General features: G+C 31.9%; 4 protein-coding genes and 2 long non-coding RNA genes across 6 annotated transcripts; 5 read left to right on the top strand and 1 right to left on the bottom strand.

Annotated features, from left to right (window-relative positions):
- Positions 1-64: 64 nt before the first annotated feature.
- Positions 65-1,305, top strand: Ttc19 (tetratricopeptide repeat domain 19). Its single transcript, XM_070636002.1, has 3 exons — positions 65-380; positions 436-519; positions 573-1,305. Exons 1-3 carry the CDS (start codon positions 128-130, stop codon positions 1,208-1,210), a joined length of 975 nt encoding a protein of 324 aa, XP_070492103.1. The 5' UTR covers positions 65-127; the 3' UTR covers positions 1,211-1,305.
- Catsup (Catecholamines up) lies at positions 1,208-2,868 on the bottom strand. The gene is made up of 2 exons (XM_070636001.1): positions 2,413-2,868; positions 1,208-2,292 (listed from the first exon to the last, which is right to left on the bottom strand). Exons 1-2 carry the CDS (start codon positions 2,738-2,740, stop codon positions 1,340-1,342), a joined length of 1,281 nt encoding a protein of 426 aa, XP_070492102.1. The 5' UTR covers positions 2,741-2,868; the 3' UTR covers positions 1,208-1,339.
- Positions 2,869-3,179: 311 nt separating this feature from the next.
- LOC139087158 (glucose transporter GlcP-like) lies at positions 3,180-5,125 on the top strand. The gene is made up of 2 exons (XM_070635883.1): positions 3,180-4,144; positions 4,207-5,125. Exons 1-2 carry the CDS (start codon positions 3,419-3,421, stop codon positions 5,020-5,022), a joined length of 1,542 nt encoding a protein of 513 aa, XP_070491984.1. The 5' UTR covers positions 3,180-3,418; the 3' UTR covers positions 5,023-5,125.
- A 2,217-nt stretch (positions 5,126-7,342) lies between these two features.
- Positions 7,343-7,945, top strand: LOC139087304 (uncharacterized). Its single transcript, XR_011544117.1, has 3 exons — positions 7,343-7,492; positions 7,556-7,724; positions 7,773-7,945. It is a non-coding gene; the product is annotated as an uncharacterized lncRNA (long non-coding RNA).
- Positions 7,946-9,380: 1,435 nt separating this feature from the next.
- Positions 9,381-10,048, top strand: LOC139087329 (uncharacterized). The gene is made up of 3 exons (XR_011544118.1): positions 9,381-9,541; positions 9,668-9,836; positions 9,895-10,048. It is a non-coding gene; the product is annotated as an uncharacterized lncRNA (long non-coding RNA).
- Positions 10,049-15,634: 5,586 nt separating this feature from the next.
- LOC139087359 (uncharacterized) lies at positions 15,635-16,618 on the top strand. Its single transcript, XM_070636148.1, has one exon. It carries the CDS (start codon positions 15,635-15,637, stop codon positions 16,616-16,618), a length of 984 nt encoding a protein of 327 aa, XP_070492249.1.
- Positions 16,619-17,532: the final 914 nt, after the last annotated feature.

Consider the following 17,532-nt stretch of genomic DNA (forward strand, 5'->3'; position numbering starts at 1 on the left):
ATTTAATTAATATTTTTATGATAAAATGCGCTTCTTTCAAATACGAGCATATGTTCGTGTACTTTTCAACTTGTTCTGATTGTTTACAAATTTTTAAATTCATAAAAAGTCAAAAATATAATTAATCATGTTTCGATTTGGAAGAATTGTATTTGCAAACTTCAGGCGGTTTAATAATTTAAGGAACCAAGTAGAGTTTGTGCCGAAGAAATTCAACCAAAAGTCAATTAAATTTATTTGTGGTGCTTCAATATTTTCATATTTTGGAAGTACAAAAATCGGCGAAGAGGAGGAGTCAGAGTTGATTATGACAATGAAAAGAGGTATTTTATCAGCCATGCGATCAGAATATGATAAGGCTGAACAGCTGTATCATTTAGGTAATAAATTAATTTAATTCTGTAAGTTGTTGAATAACAGTTTGATTTTTTCTAGCATTAAGGAATGCACAGAGTGTGAACAATGAACCTGCAATTACATACATTTATGACCTAATGGCTAATTTAGCTTATGAATTAGGTAAAACACACATATTTATTACTTACAGTAAGTTAATTAACTTTATTTTGTAGGTCAGTTACCGAAAGCAGAGAAATTGTTTGTTTCTGTAATGCAGAGATTAATGGAAAAGGACAAAGCAGAAGAAGATGACATACGACTTTTACACATTTCATCTAAAGTTGCACATATAGCATATCAACAAGAAAATTTTGATAAAGCACTTATTGGATATCAATATGTTCTCGAAAAGATCCAGAAACGTGATTATTTGAATGAAGAAAATTACCATGAGTTGTATGGAATTGTTAAGAATCTTATTGGACAGGCATTTATTGCAATGAAAAAATACCCCGAGGCAAAAGCAGCTTTAGAGGAAGCTCATGTAATTTTCAAAAAGTTCAAAGATGAAATGACTGATGATGGTGTCATTTTATTAAATAATCTAAGTTGTGTATGTGCTGAATTGAAGCAATATGAGTCGTCATTAAGATATCTTAACGAGGCAATAGAAATAGCTAAAAAGATTGAAATAGATGATCTTTCACCGTATCATATTAATTTGGGCATGCTATATCTGAAACAAAAACTTTTAGAAAAGGCAAAAGCATCTTGTAGCATGGGATGGAAATTGGCAACAAAGTATGAGAATAAAGAAGCAATTAGTGCAGCTGAACGTTGTTTAGATCAAGTGAAAAAGGCATTATCATAGATTAGCAAATGTGATGTACATTTAATTTTATATTTTGAAAAATTTTATGTGTAGAACAAACAGCATACTTTTGAAATATATTAATATGATTACAATCAACCTGTCTTACTAGTAACTTTAAAAAGTAATTTACTCAATTGCAGTAATGAGAACCATCATTAAGACTCCCAATAAAAGAGCAAAAATCTCCTTTAATGATTGCCATAATTTCGTATTTTGTTCGAGAAGTTCTGGAATGACACTAACGGTAGCAATATAAATAAAGCCTCCTGCTGTGAATGGGAGAATCCATGGTGAAGATTCTTCTGAAGTACCAAGCAATGCAAGGACATTTCCAGCTAAAGCACCAAGTGCTGTTGTTAATTGAAGGAGCATTGCCTTCTTCTTTGAACATCCAGACTTGATTAAGATAGCAAAATCACCAATTTCATGTGGAACTTCGTGTAATAAAATTGTAATTGTTGTGACAATTCCAATGCTATTTCCTGCGAGATAAGATGCACCAATAGCTAAGCCATCAGTAAAGTTGTGTGTAAAATCAGCTGCTAAATTCAGATATCCTGCTACTTCCATGGTCTGCTGAGCACTTTCCTTTTCTTTCTTCTTATTATCCTTTTCAGCCTTTTTGTCACCGTCCTTTTCCTTCTTTTTAACTAATTCCTTCTTTTCTGGTTCCTTTTTCTTGTTTTCACCTGCTGAATGGCTATGTGCATGATGATCATGTCCGATTTTCAATATACGAACGATTTTCTCAACGGTCAAGAATGTTATGATTCCAGCAAGAACCCACAACCCAATAAACATATCATGTGAATGATCATGTTCATGATCATGACCTCCGTGACTTGAATGACTGTGTTCAGCATGTGAATGTGAATGATGATCATGTGGAGCTACAGCATGAGGAATAAGATGGAGAAAGGCATCACCTAAAAGTCCACCACTTGCAAATGCCAATAAAGTTTTAAGTCTTGGTTGCATGCTTTCTGTATTATCTAGTGGAACTAAATAGAGAATGAAGAATGGAGCTGCACTAATCAACAATGTTGAGGTCAACGAATGTAGCCATATATTGAAAGTATCTGAAAAAAATCATAAGGAAGAATGATAAGAGTATGGTAACAAAGTATTACATTGTAGATAAGACAAACAACTGCCAAAAAATTGTGTATATTTGCTCTTATTAATAAAGATTAATTTACCTGTATTTGACTGCACTTTTGGAATTTGTTCTGCATGATGATGGCTATCATGGATATGATCGTGGCTTTCATGATGTCCATGACTATCATGAGTATGTCCATGACAATCGTGCCCATGTCCATGATTTTCATGTGTATGTCCGTGACTGCTATGATGTTGATGCTGCTGTGCTTTGATTTCCTCATTAGCTTGTCTAGAATACTTGAAACTTGGTGGCACTTCATGATCGTGATGATGATGTTGATGTCCATGATTTTGATGCGCTTTTATTAAACTAGTGCCTAAGATGGCGAATAGCACTATGAATAATAAGCTTTTGTGGACCATTTTTGTCTTTTTCAAACTTAATTCACTTATTAACTAATAATCAACTATTTAATCATTAAAGATGTTTAAAACAGTGACTCTCTTTTTTTCAATCTACGTATACAGTAAGAACAAAAGGATTGTAAGTCTATTGTAAGCGAGTTTTACGACTAAAAGACTTTATACTGCGATTATTGCGTTTTATCATCAAAAATTCTCCCGTTTGAGAAAAACACGTCTATAAATAAAGCAATTCACAAGTTTTGGTACACAATTAGCCGGTGTTTTATGCTGTGAATTCTGATTTAATTTGTGCAATTTAATGAGAATTACCTCTTGGTTTTACTGATTTGATCAGATTTAGTGCTTAAAGGTAAAGAAACTATTATGTATATCGCAGAAACTTGCACAAAATATCCATCGATAATTTCTGAACATACTCAATGCAACAAGTTGTCGCTTATTTGGCAAATAGTAAACAATCGGGAAAAAGCTTTCTTGGATTATGATTTATTCCAAATTACAGTAAATTGAAAGCAATAATTTTCGTGCTTTTTCAATTATTTCTGTGTAAACTTTATGTGTTACCTAAATCATAATGCTGACACGGCTATTATAACTGTATTATTCAGTTAACAAAAAGAATTAATTGTGCTTAAATTAGTTAAATTTACAATCAATAAAATTGGATTTAGTACAATGGATACTGATGAGAGGCAGTTGTTTAACAATGAAGCACTAAGCAACAAAGATGATCGTAACTCGAAAAAAGTCAAAATGATCGATTTGCTACCTCAATTGGCAGCTAGTTGCTTAATGTATTCTCTTGTTATTCAAGCAGGCATTAACATGTCATTTGCATCTGTATTAATATCGCAACTTGGCGATGAAAATGAAATAAAAATGGATACAAAAACTGCATCAATTATTGGATCAATATGGTCGATTTCATTGCCCTTTGGTGCTATTTCATCTGGATTCTTAATGGATAGATTCGGGCGGCGTAAGATTGGATTGTTTCTATGCGTTCCATTCTTCCTCGCTTGGATATTAGTCAGCATGTCACAAAGTTTAACTCAAATATATTTAGCCAGAATATTGGCTGGAATATGTTGTGGATTGACAGCAGTCAGTGTAGTTTATAGTGCAGAAATCAGCTACAAAACATTCAGAAGCTCCTTGTTATGTATGAATTCAGTTTGGGTATCTTTTGGAATTTTCTCGACTTATTTACTTAATTATTTTCACTTGAACTGGCGTCTAATCGGATGGATTTATGCTGGAGTGTCTTTGTTATCAATGGCATTAATCCTTATTGTCCCTGAATCCCCTCATTGGATATTATATTTTAATGATAAGTTATCAGACGAACAAAAGTTTTCACAACTGAAATCATGTGTAGCATGGATTTATCGAAGTCCAAAGGTAAGTGTCAAACATTTGATTAGCTGATTAATATCAATTTCACATGATATGTCAATTCACAGATTGCATCTGTACAGTATGATGAATTAATTCAGAATTATGAAAGACATAATGAGGAACAAAGAACAAATCAAAATGAACAACAACATTGGATAAATGGCATAAAACTGCCTCAGGTCTATAAGCCATTAATTATTCTCGTCATATTATTTCTGTTACAACAGCTGTCCGGAGGATACATCTTGATTTTCTACACAATAAATATATTCAGAAACTTGGGCAGTGAATTTTTGACAAGTGTAGATGAAAATTTAGCATCCTTATTGCTTGGAACTATTCGATTAATCATGGCAATTATTGCTGCTGTCTTATCACAAAGATGCAATCGAAAGACATTACTGTATGCTTCAACAATTGGAATGACATTATTTGCATACTTAGCAGCTATCAAAATGTGGAACAGCGAACACGTTGGACATTCATTTTTCTCAAAAGCTTCGAATAATTCTCAAGTTGTGCCTGTGGAGACCGAGGCATCAAATTTTGGAAACTACTTCCTTCTAACTTGCATTCTTGCTTATATTCTTTTTGCATCTTTGGGTATCTTAATTATTCCTTGGACCTGCATCGCGGAACTTTATTCTATAAAGTACAAAGCAAGTTTCGGTGGATTGACTGTCGCCATTGCATACATTCTTATGTCTATGGTGCTTAAAGTTTTTCCTTTTATGATTGACTCTCTGGACATTTATGTAATATTTTTCATATTCGGCACATCAAGCTTATTGTGCTGCATATTTGTATATTACTTCTTGCCCGAAACACACCGCAAAACCTTTTCAGAAATTGAAAATTATTTTATTGGTAGGAATCAGTAGTATTTAGTTATTTTAAAGGGATATAGGTAGACTGTTTAGGTATTATTGGATATACGACAATGTAATGAGTTTTATAATAAAATTAGTTTTGTATTTATGGATATATCTTCCTGTGTTCTTATTAAAAAGCATTTCAGTGATTCTTTTATATTGAGTGTGCGCTTGAATCATCATCTAAGTGCACGTGCTTCCCCTAAACAGGCAAGATGCTTTCTCAATATTAAATCACCAACATGGAAAAATCTTTGGGGCGTTTTGACTTTCTTCCTTGTAACATTTAATGACTTTTGGTTCAAATAAGGAAGGAGTGAGTGGATGATATTCGTGCAATATGTTTTACCTGTGAGAAATGATGTAGAAGTGCTTACATAATGCTGAGCTCAGCAAAAAAATATCTAACTATTCACATATCATGCATTTTCATTTCCTACTTGAATTCTTTTAATGGGAAGAGTCAAAAAATCTGGGTATGGGGTCATTCATTTATGATGTTTAAGGAGGGACTGAAGAATGGCATTGTTGGAACAGGAAACTTAAGTGTCGAAATTGTCCGTTATTTTCAAAGTTTAGAAATTAGAAATGACCGTTAAAAAACTTCTTAGCAGATAGATTAAAATGAAGCAAAGAAACGTTCATATTAAGCATGTAGGTAAATCTTGGAAAAAATATCATTCAGATTATACACATCCAAATAAAATAAAGATGAATTATTAAAAGCCTTAAAAGGAGAAACATAATTTGCTTTTATAACGGTTAAAATAAATTTGAAATTTCGACTCTCTTTGAAGAAATTCGACACTTAGATTTGCGTGCCTTGATAGAAAGCGTGACAAAAACTGAAGATATAGGCCATCGTAGGTGTAATTGACAAACCTTCCCAACATAAAATTCAAATAAAATTTAATGAAAGTTAGAGTAAAAAGGGGGAAACATGAAAAAAAAAAAATGAAAAATCATTGCAATGCTACATAAATATAAATGTTTAGTAATTTATAGCGTCTGCTTCAGGTGTACTATTTCTGACTTAAAAAAATGATGATGCATTGACATGGAAGAGAAATTGAATGTAATAAATTATTCTCTCAACATACAGGATGGAATGAATGAATGAATCAAGAAGATATGTTTTATTCACAGGAGATTCTTTTGTTGAAAATTTAATCTATTTGATGTTCCTTTTCAAATTTTCCAAATGATTCGTGCAGACAAGTTTTCATGTCTTATGATTTACAAATATCAACTTTCATTATGAGATATGATTGAAGGAATCAAAATTATTCTCGTTTGATGTACTAAAGGTTGTAAGGGGTTATTGCAGATTATTATTCCTTACTAATATCTTGTATCTATTTTAAAACACATCTGTTTCCATTCGAATTATTTTGATTACAAGGAATACCGTTTATTGTTTATCGAGATCCAACAGATTAATTAACATTTTTTTAAAGTAAAAGACATCTTAAGTTGTTGTAACGTTCATTTGGATTTTGAATAATATTTATTGTACTTCGTTTAAATCCCCTTTTCATATAAAATTTTCAGTCTATAACTTAACTCAAATAAATAAACATTTCATTTATTTAATAATCCACGAGGAAGTAGTTTGAAAACTACATTGGCAATATTTTCCAGTTTCGACATCATTTCTAATCCACCAATAATTCGGGAAATATCCTGTGATTTTAACTTGACAGTTCTGTAAAGAACAATCAACAATAAAATTAAAAAAAAGTCATCCATGTTTGGATTTGATCTGATGTTTATGTTGCTGTTATTGTTGCACAATGAGATGTATAAAGAAAAATCAGAAAGTCTTTCAATGTTTACATGCATTCAAATAATATAACTTCTAATTATTATTTTTCAGTTTTTGTCAACAGTGTGGTGCTTAACATGGAATGTATGACAAATAGGACCGTCATCAGATCAATTTATGAAAAATCCACAACTACTTCTTCAAGTCTTGGTTTTGATTCTTGAATTTCGAGCTCTTATTTAAAAAAAAAAAAAATACATAATGACTTTTTAAACAAATGGAACTATATTGAAACAATAAGAAAGCATCAACAAGCGTCTCAAGTTGATTTCATAAGAATTTTTGCATGTGTTAGCAAATGTATGTTCTTATTTATGGCCGTTGGGTGGAAATACGATTCTATTTAAAAAAATATTCGCGGATCATAAGTTATGACACGTTTCTATAAATATTGTTATGCGGAGATTTAAAAATGAGAAAATAAAGTCAATAGGAACTGACAAATGAATCCTTTCTTTAATCTTAAACTTGACTTTTGTATAAATTTGCAGTTTCATCTGGAGTTTTGTTCTGCTTACACTTAATCGAGTTTTTTGTCTGAAATGGAATACAAAATGTTTGAAACTTCATCTAAGATGTCTTCATTTCCACCAGTCACTGAAGAGCAATCTTCAAATGTTCAAAATCCAACAATTATCATCCAAAATCCTGCAGGTTTGCAACTTTTTTTTTTATTAAGATCATACATATTCAAATTTAATTTATGGAGCTTTACAGTAACAACAACAATGATTGTTCATCAAAAATTTGGAAAATATCCTATTGTCATGACATGTCCATTTTGTAAGACACTAATTAAGACAATGGTAAAAAAAGTACATCCATTTTGGGATTTGATTTGCTGTATTTGTTGCTTTGGAACATGGTCATGCAAGAAAAAGAATCAGTAAGCAAAGTTGTAACTCATTTCTTGTTTTAATTTCAATCTTTGTAGCCTCTGCGAACACTGTGGATCTTATCTTGGAATGTGCTGCAAATAATTTTAGGAAATTCTTATCTAGTTGAAGCCCTAATTCACCTGAATCTGAATTTTCAAGGACACTAACTGTATTTTATATTTTTGATTCCAAATTTTTTTTGCTGCCAATAAAATGTATTATAATTCTATGTACTTAATCTTATGATTCATCGAATCAGGTGTATAAAAGTTTGGTTCTAAGTACACAGCCACCTCGTCCCCATGGTGGCTACATTTCAATATGTAAGGATCGGGGCAGCCATTTTTTGTCAATATAAATAAATATTTAAACTTAAGATACAACCTTCATTCCCTAATTCTTTTATTCGTATGAAACTTAATAGCGATAAATGATGAGGAAAAAAGCAGCAATTGAAAGCATCGACATAATTAAATTAGAAAAGATCAGCAGCCAAATTGCATCTTAATTTACGAATGAATAATAGTAATTGGTGATGAAGACGAAAACGCATCATATGCTATCCAATTGACGGTTGAATAAAAATAACTTTAAATATGGCTTATAATCGTTTCAAAATCTTTAATCTGAAATTTTCAGTGTATTGAGCATCAACAAAATAATTTTGAAGAGTAAAAAAAATTAATCAAGTTACCATTGAAAAAATTTTTTTCTCAGTTGTAAAAGTTTCACCGAAGGAGCAATGTGAACATAATTTTTTTTAAGGCAATTAGCGCTCAGACATGCCTTCAACATTGCAAGACCCTGCTGCATGATGATGTTTTGGATGCAAGAAACATGGATTTTATGGATTTGAAACAAAACTTTGGAAAAAATGGATGATTTCACCTGAAAGAAAAAAAGTCACGAAATGAAAAATCAAGATCATTGCATTGGAATTATGTGGTAAGGAATCATTAAAGAGAACATATGTCACTCACTTTACTTACTGGAACGATGCTAGGAATTGGAGCCTAGGTTGCTACAAAATGCTTTCCATCTAACTCTATTGCTGGCCGAATCACAAAGCTTGTACAAATTCTCAGTTTTGACATCTAACTGACATGCTTCCACTACCGTCCTACGCCATGTTACCTATCTAGCCACATTTAAGCATTTTTATGCATTTCTACTTCTCGATTGATGTTCTCCTGATCAGCTCTTCTCAACAAAACTTGATTTGATGACCATTCCGATGAATCCTCAGATAACCAGATTCTGAAAATCAGTCTGTAGCAGCCATTTACAAAACTCGAAGCTTTTGCTGTATCCCTCATTTGTTGCCTAAAGCTGGTTCTATCGCCGGCTTCCGTCTACCAATACCAAACTGCAATACTGTCTCTATCGACAGCTTCCTCCAGGAGTTCTCTAAAATTTATTATTACCTACATATGGAACCCATCAACTTTTGACATCATATGACTTAAACGACTAAAAAACTCCTTTATGAAATTATATTTATGTATGTCGCTCGGGATAACAAAAAGTAATTAAAATTTCTTTCTATCTATTATTACGAGTATAATTTTGTGACTAATTTTACTAATCTATGTATGATGCTGATATTTTTTTCTATAGTCGTTGACTCTTGTTTATTCAGTTTGAATTGTGATTTTAAAGTGACAACTTAAAAATTTAATGAGTAAAACTTTACTTAATATGCCATTGCCGTCAATTCCTCAAAATCGGCCACCTTTACCCCAAACATCCCCACCCACCTATCATAACTTTTCACAAATACCTCAAAATGTACCTTCTTCAAATCAATCTGTTGAGAATCCTCCAGGTAACTATGCAGCAGATCCTCGAATTGTATAATTGTTTGATAATTGATTTAAATTACAAATTTAATGCAAATCGAGGATCAACTGGAAGTAATATGTAATAATAATTAAGTTCTTTAACTTTCCAGTAAATACGACAATTGTGATTCAAACTACATTTGGAAGATATCCAATTGTCATGAATTGTCCATTTTGTAAAACTGTAGTTAAAACTAAAGTCAAAGGAGTATATCCGTGCATGAGTTTGTTATGTTGCTTATGTTCTTGCTTTCCAATGTGCTGCAAGAAAAAGATCCAGTAAGTATTGGATTTTGAATGTTAATATGAATTAATCATTATTTCTACTTCATTAAAGTCTATGTCGCAATTGTAAAAGTTATCTTGGAATGAGTGATATTTAGTCCTGATCAACTTCATCAACAAGACATACTCAAAAGCTGAAATCTATTTTATCAAAAATAATTATTAATCATCATTAAAATAGAATTGAGAATGTAGAAGTGACTCATTTAGCATGAAAATATTTTGAAAAATTTAGATTCATGCTGATTCATGAAATAATGAATAAATTTTTCAAATTTCATTAAGTTTTCAAGTTTTTATCATTTACATTTGAGCACAGATAACTAGGAATACGATAAGTTTATGTGATTTTTCTTGCATGAGATCAGCTAAGATTTTCAGCAAATTATAATGGCTAGTATGGTGACAAATAACTGTTCTTCCAATTATTCAATAGGGCATAATGTCTTGAGAAAAAGTCCTTCATGGTGAAATTTAATCTGTCAAACAAGGTTTTAGAACTCATGAAAATATCAATCATTGATAGAGATGTCATTGCATTTGATATCGATAATTGGCAGTCGGAAACCAGACGGTAGAGCCAGGTTTGGTTTGGTCATAAATCCCAATTAATCTGAATGACCAGGGAAGTAAGTACGTAAATAAGTATCTTTCTCATTTATGACAAGTTCTAATATCTCTTAATATTAAGTTATTTACATTATAAAATACTGTAGCTAAGAAGTTGAAAAATTTCTGTTAGTGGAATTTGATCTCGGAAGTACAATTTTCGTGATCTTCAGCTGTCTAATAAAGCTATCAACCCATGCAACCGAAATGTTCCATATTTATCAGATTAGCGTTATGTATTACATTCCGAAGTAACTTCACTATGTGAACAATTACACATCATTATGATGTACAACTGCACATAACTACATATGTAATACATTTATGTACATCTAGGAATGTAATACATAACGTTCCATGGGAATGCACTTCTGCTTCAAAGGAAGTTCTGATTGGATATATACAAAATCGTAAAATAATGTAAAAATTATCAAAATTGCCTCAATTTCACAAAAGTATCATAATTATGAAACTCCAAAATATTTCATCATGCATCATGTCCAGCATACACACGACAATATTTCCAGCAACGAAATAGGAAAACTTTTTTGTGTATTTCGTACACAAAAAGACTGTCCCAAGTGTTCGATGATGAAATTCAATTATAAACTTTTCCAATAGTGCTGGTTTTTTTCGGTCAACAGCAAATCAACACCATGTGCAAATCAAAAAAAAATCTGTAACGGTCGTCAGCATTCCTATGCTGTCTCAAAAAAAAAAAAAACAATTTTACTGTGTGAAACTTTTAATATTCTTGACAATGCATTTGTCCATGTTTGATGAAATTATTCGTATGAAGCATGGATTTTCCCACATGAGGCAGCTTTTATTTTGTGTATGCTTTAATGGCATGGCATGCATATCCAGAATCATATATAAAAAATATTTTTCAGCAACGTTTCAATTTTATTGAAAATAACTTTTTTATAATGTTAACTAAATTATACATTAAAAGTGCATTACTTCCACTTTTTGCCTCGTCCAGTCCTTGAAGCAAAATATCCCAAACTCTATTCCATTCCGTAATAAAGTATGCAGGACGCAACAGTTTAAATAAATGCTTATTTAAAAATCCATTTAGCTTTTCGTACAGAAAATTTTTTTCATGTAGCAAGTTAATCTCTACATGCATCGTTATAATTAACAAACTTTTTCCATCTGCGGATTTTTTTTATTGCTCACAACATGATGCTCACATGTGGTGAGCGTTTATTTGCAGATTTTATTTTTAAATGTATATAAAATAAAGTAAAAAAAATTACATTTTTGTGGTCTTCTATTGGATCCAAATGGTAAATCATCGATTTTATCGTTATTGCATGTTCAACACTCATCTATGAAACCGCGATTATCGATGTACATTTTTGTCATGTGCTTTTGTAAAGCTCTGCATATGTATGCATTCGTATTTCACTTTTTTGCCCTTTTTTTACAAATTATTGGAGCATGATTCTCTATCCTATCCATACTGGTGGAGATTACAAGCTTTGTTCTGTGTGATGTGAACTATGCAGGAGGTAAAATTAAGCTTTAAACTTCAAGTTGAAACTGTTTAACTGCAAGTAAACTGAAATCAAATTCAAAGGAAAATTACCGGACATTTAAGATTTAAAAAGTAACGGAAGTTCAAAATTTGAAATGAAGTTCAAAGTAAGACGAATTTTTGGCGCGAAATAAAGTATGAAAGGAGCTAAAAGCAGATGTGAAGGTAAAAGATAAAAAAGTACTTTTCAATACAAATTAAAGAATTAAGGATTAATTTAAAGTTTAGAAAGTAACACAGTTCATAACTAATAAAGGAAATTAGATAACAATATCTCGTGGCAGCATCGGACACAAAAGGTGTTAACAACACAGGAACAATGAAAAGTAAACAAATTCGTACGGATATTTTTGAATATTTGCAAGTACAGAAATGTTTCTTTTCGTGAGTGAGTGACTTCATTGCCCTTTACAATGTGTATCATTTTCAACCCTCGGAAAATATCCAATTGACAGTAGAATTTATTAAATTAAAAAAAAAAATGTATTCTAGTTTAAATTGAGATTGATTGAAGAAATTCATCATATCCTATTTTATCATATTATCATATTATCATATTTTTATCTTAGAAAAATTAGTCTGTTAAAAAACTTCAAGAAGAAAAGTTCATTTTACAATTAAACCGTCAATAAACTTATTAGGTTATGGGCTTATACGCAATGGATAGTCAAGCAAAAGGATTTTCTGTGGCTGAGAAATTGAACAACTCTAATTATAGAGTATGGGCATTCAAGATGCGCATGATTTTAATCAAAGACGATCTTTGGGACGTTATTGAGCCAGGGTCAACGAAGAAGGAAGATGAATCAAGAAGAATGAAAGCACTGTCGTACATTTCTCTGATGATTGAAAATGATCAACTAGTGCATGTGTCGGATGCAAAAGATGGAAAAGAAGCGTGGGAAAATTTGAAGAAGTTTCATTTGAATGAATCAGTTGGGCATAAGATGCGATTGTACAAAAAACTATTTAAGACGAAATTGCAAATTGGAGGTGACATGCAAAATCATATTCAAATGATGCTTGGTATCGTTCAAGACATCAAAGACTGCGGTGATAAATTTGAAGATACTATGGTTGTTAGTGCAATTCTCTCAAGTTTAAATCATGAATATGAGAATTTAGTTACTGGATTAGAGTCGTGGAAAGAAAAGGAATTGACAATTCAGAACGTAAAGTTAAAGCTTATTAACGAATATGAACGGAGATGTGAAAGCAAAGACGTTGATGATTTGAACACCAAGAGTGCCCAGTCATTCAAAATTGAAAATAAAGAAACAATTGAGTGCTACTATTGCAAGCAAAAAGGTCATATCAAGCGTTTTTGTCCAATGTTGAAGAATGACGTAAAGAGAACCAATAAAGCTGAAAACGCCAAGATGGCAAATTATTGTTCGTGGTATAAAAATTGTTTTAATCCTAAGGATTTTCAGTGGTATATTGACTCAGGAGCTTCTTCTCACATGACATACAGTAAGTCGTTTTTTAGTACATTAGATGAAAAATATTGTGGAACTGTTACTGTTGCCAATGGTGAGAAAGTCGAGTTTGTTGGACGAGGAAATATTAGCTTGAAAGTATTTATAGGGAAAGAAAATTTTACTGTGAATTTAACTGATGTGCTTCTGGTGCCATGCATTGACAGTAATCTGATTTCTGTTTCTAAACTTTGCAGCAAAGGTTTTAAAACTATTTTTAATTCATCTGGCTGCTTCCTCGGAAAAGAAGGTCTTGAAAATATACAGATTGCTGAGAAATCAGGTGATATGTTTATTGTAAAGGCTGAAGTCGAGAGATTATGTTTAGTAAATAACAGAGTGGATAGATGCTGTGTACATGAATGGCATCGGAGGTTGGCTCATAGAAATATGCATGATATATTAGCAATGAAAGATAAAGGTTTAAAGATTGATGATTGTAATTGTACTGACGTGTGCGAATCATGCATAGTAGAAAAAATTTCTAGGAATCCATTTCCCAAAAAGGCAACACCAATAGAAAATACACTTGATTGCATAGTCAGTGATATTTGTGGTCCAATGCCGATAACATCAGTTGGTGGATTCCGTTATTTTGTAACATTCACAGATGTTCATTCGAAATTTTGTGCTGTTTATCTTTTGAAGGCAAAGAATGAAGTAAAATCAAAAGTTATTGAATATATGCAATTAATTAAAAACATGTTTAATAGGAAGGTTAAAATGTTTCGTACAGATCGAGGTACAGAGTATTTATGTGAGGAAGTTCAAAAATATTTACGTTTAGAAGGTATTAAATTCCAATGTACTGTAGCTTACTCACCAGAGCAAAATGGTATTTCAGAACGTAAGAATAGGACATTAGTTGAGGCATGTAGAACAATGCTTACTGAGTCAGGTATGCCGAGAGAGTTCTGGGATGAAGCAATTATGAATGCCAACTACACATTAAATCGTGTCTTGAGCAAAGGAGAAGACAAAACTCCATTTGAAAAATTTTTCGATAAGAAGCCAAATTATTTGAACTTCCAAGAATTTGGATGCAGCGCTTACGTGATGATCCCTAAGCAAAAGCGAAAGAAATTAGATCATAAGGCAGAGAAACTTGCTTTTGTAGGATATGATGGTTGGTCAAAAGGGTATCGGCTTGCAAATGTGAATCTTCGAAAAATTGTTGTGTCGCGTGATGTTGTGTTTCTAAAAGAGAAGTTTATGAAGATGAACCTGATTTCGCCTTGTGACAAAGATAAGAATAGTGGTGATTCTGTATTGTTCCCGTTTTCATCTGATTCCGAAAGAGAGATTCAAAGACCTAACATGATTAGAAATCATAATGACTCTGATTTGTTTTATGATGCTGAAGATGAGGAAAATGAAAATGTTGAAAGTGAAGACGCTTATGATGAGAACATTGAACAAGAAGGTGAACATGAAATTTTTGAAGATGATTCACATCAAGATCAAAGAATTAATGAGAATTCAATAAATGATCAAGATGATCAGATTCAGGAGGAGCACGAAGAACATGATCAGATAAGAGTGTCAAGTAGAGGAAATAAAGGTCAAAAGCCAGAACGATTTGGTGATTTTGTGGCATATACTTCAAAAGTTGATTTTGAGCCTAAGACATTTAAACAGGCTATGAGTTGTTTTGATGCTAATAAATGGAAGATGGCTATGGAAGAAGAGATTAAATCAATTAATCATAATAAAACATGGGACCTTGTTAAGCTACCTCCAAATAAACGAGCCATTGGCTGTAAATGGGTTTATAAACTTAAGCATGATGAGAATGGCAAAGTTTGCTCTTATAAAGCAAGATTAGTTGCTCAAGGTTTTTCACAGAAGTATGGAGAAGATTATGATGAAGTGTTTGCTCCAGTAGCAAGATCGGCAACTTTCAGAATATTGATGTCAGTTGCAGGTGTTAATAATTATCACGTAAAGCAATTTGATATAAAGACGGCATTTTTGAATGGTGACATTGAGGAGGAGATTTATATGAGACAGCCCCTGGATTTGAAAAGGGAAATCAAGTATGCAAATTAAGAAAAAGTTTGTATGGATTAAAGCAGGCAGCAAGAGCTTGGAATAAAGTGTATAATGAAGCAGTGATTACCTTTGGATTTAGTCAAAGTGAGGTTGACAAATGCCTATATAGCATGAAGAGAGAAACTGATGTGTGCTATATGATTGTTCATGTTGATGACATTCTGGTTGTTTCAAATAATCCGGAGTTGATAGAAAATTTCAAGAATCATATTGGAAAATTATTTGAAGTTAAAGATATGGGTAATGTGAAGCATTTTCTTGGAATTGATGTTAAGCGTGATGAAGATGGAAATTTTCAAATTAGTCAGAGACAATACATCGAGAAGGTTGTTGAAGAAGCAGGATTAAATGATGGAAAAGTTTCAAAGTACCCTTTAATGACTGGATACTTCAGGCATCATGATGAGAACTATTTAGAATCAAATAATGAATACAGAAAACTCATTGGGAAACTATTGTACATTAGTACGAATACGAGACCTGATATAGCTGCATCTGTTGGAATTTTAAGCCAAAAAATTTCAAAACCAACAAAGACTGATTTGATTGAAGTAAGAAGAATAATTCGGTATCTTAATGGAACAAAGAATTTGAGTTTGAAGCTGAGTGACAAGAATGAAATTGGAAATCTGGAAGTGTATTCGGATGCTAGTTGGGCTGAAGATTCTGTAGACCGTAAATCAACAAGTGGTTTCATATGTCGAATTAATGGTGGAACAGTCTCATGGTCGAGTAGAAAACAAGACATCGTTGCGTTGTCATCAATGGAAGCTGAATATATTGCTCTTTCAGAAAGTTGTAAGGAGGCAAAATGGATAAAGATGTTAACGCATTCCTTTTATGAATTTGTTGTTCCGGATAAAGTAATCTTGTACACCGATAGCCAAAGCAGTATGAAATTAATATCCAATCAGAAATTCAGTAATAGAAGTAAACATATTGATACCAAATATCATTATGTGAAGCAGTTAGTAGATTTAGAAGAAATTGATCTGAAGTATTGCAGCACCGAAATAAACATTGCAGATATGATGACTAAACCGCTGGGATCTATTAAATTGAAGAAATTCACCTCAGATTGTGGATTAAAATAGTAATATTAACAAGAAGCAATATGTTAATATTAAGGAGGAGTGTTGAATAATCGATTATTGAGTGATATTTATTTTGATCGCAGTTATCTTTTTATCATATTTTTATCTTAGAAAAATTAGTCTGTTAAAAAACTTCAAGAAGAAAAGTTCATTTTACAATTAAACCGTCAATAAACTTATTATGATAAATCCATTAACAAAATCATCTAGATCGACAGATTCCTGTAGGAACTCTCATTAAAAGCAAATAATTTAATTGATACTTAAAAACCAACCCTCATTATACCTGTATGTAAAATGTTTGCATAAAATTAGTATTTAGTTGCACGCGAAAAATTTTATTGAATAGGAAATGAGAAAATAATTGATTTTCCATGCTCAATTAGATAATGTTTTCAATGCCCTTCCAGCATTCATCAAAGTTTCAATTAAAAATGCTAATTAATTCGTTTTCATTTGTAAAAACTTTCCATTTTTCAGCTCGTTTGCACCATTTTCTTCTTCACATCAAAGAAGGCGATGAAAAAAAGGTTTGAAATAAAAAATAATTTTTTGCGTGTCGAATATGAAAAAGAGGGAAAATTTATGGCTTTGGTAGTGCGGTAAAATCAATTTGCATCTTTGTGAAAATTCATAAATTATTTCTCATCAAATCAAAAGTGCTTTTCCCTTCTCACAATTCCTTTTTCCTTCATTTCTCTCCATCTCACTAATATAACCCTTCATCGGAAATATATATTCGCATATATTTTTTTGATGGTTAAATACGGTTATTTTTATATCAATTTTATGGGGGGGTTTTTTGGTATTGAAGGCAGGCAAAAAAAATTGATAATAGCATTGTGGGATTGCGGAAAATAAAAGGGAAAAAATCGAGAAAAAGGCGAAGTTTTATTGAAAAATAGAGTTAATGT

Source organism: Chironomus tepperi, unplaced genomic scaffold, assembly GCF_022539635.2.
Source record: "Chironomus tepperi strain 1889 unplaced genomic scaffold, CSIRO-AGI_Ctep_v1 contig_100, whole genome shotgun sequence".
In the NCBI taxonomy this organism is placed as follows: domain Eukaryota; kingdom Metazoa; phylum Arthropoda; class Insecta; order Diptera; family Chironomidae; genus Chironomus; species Chironomus tepperi.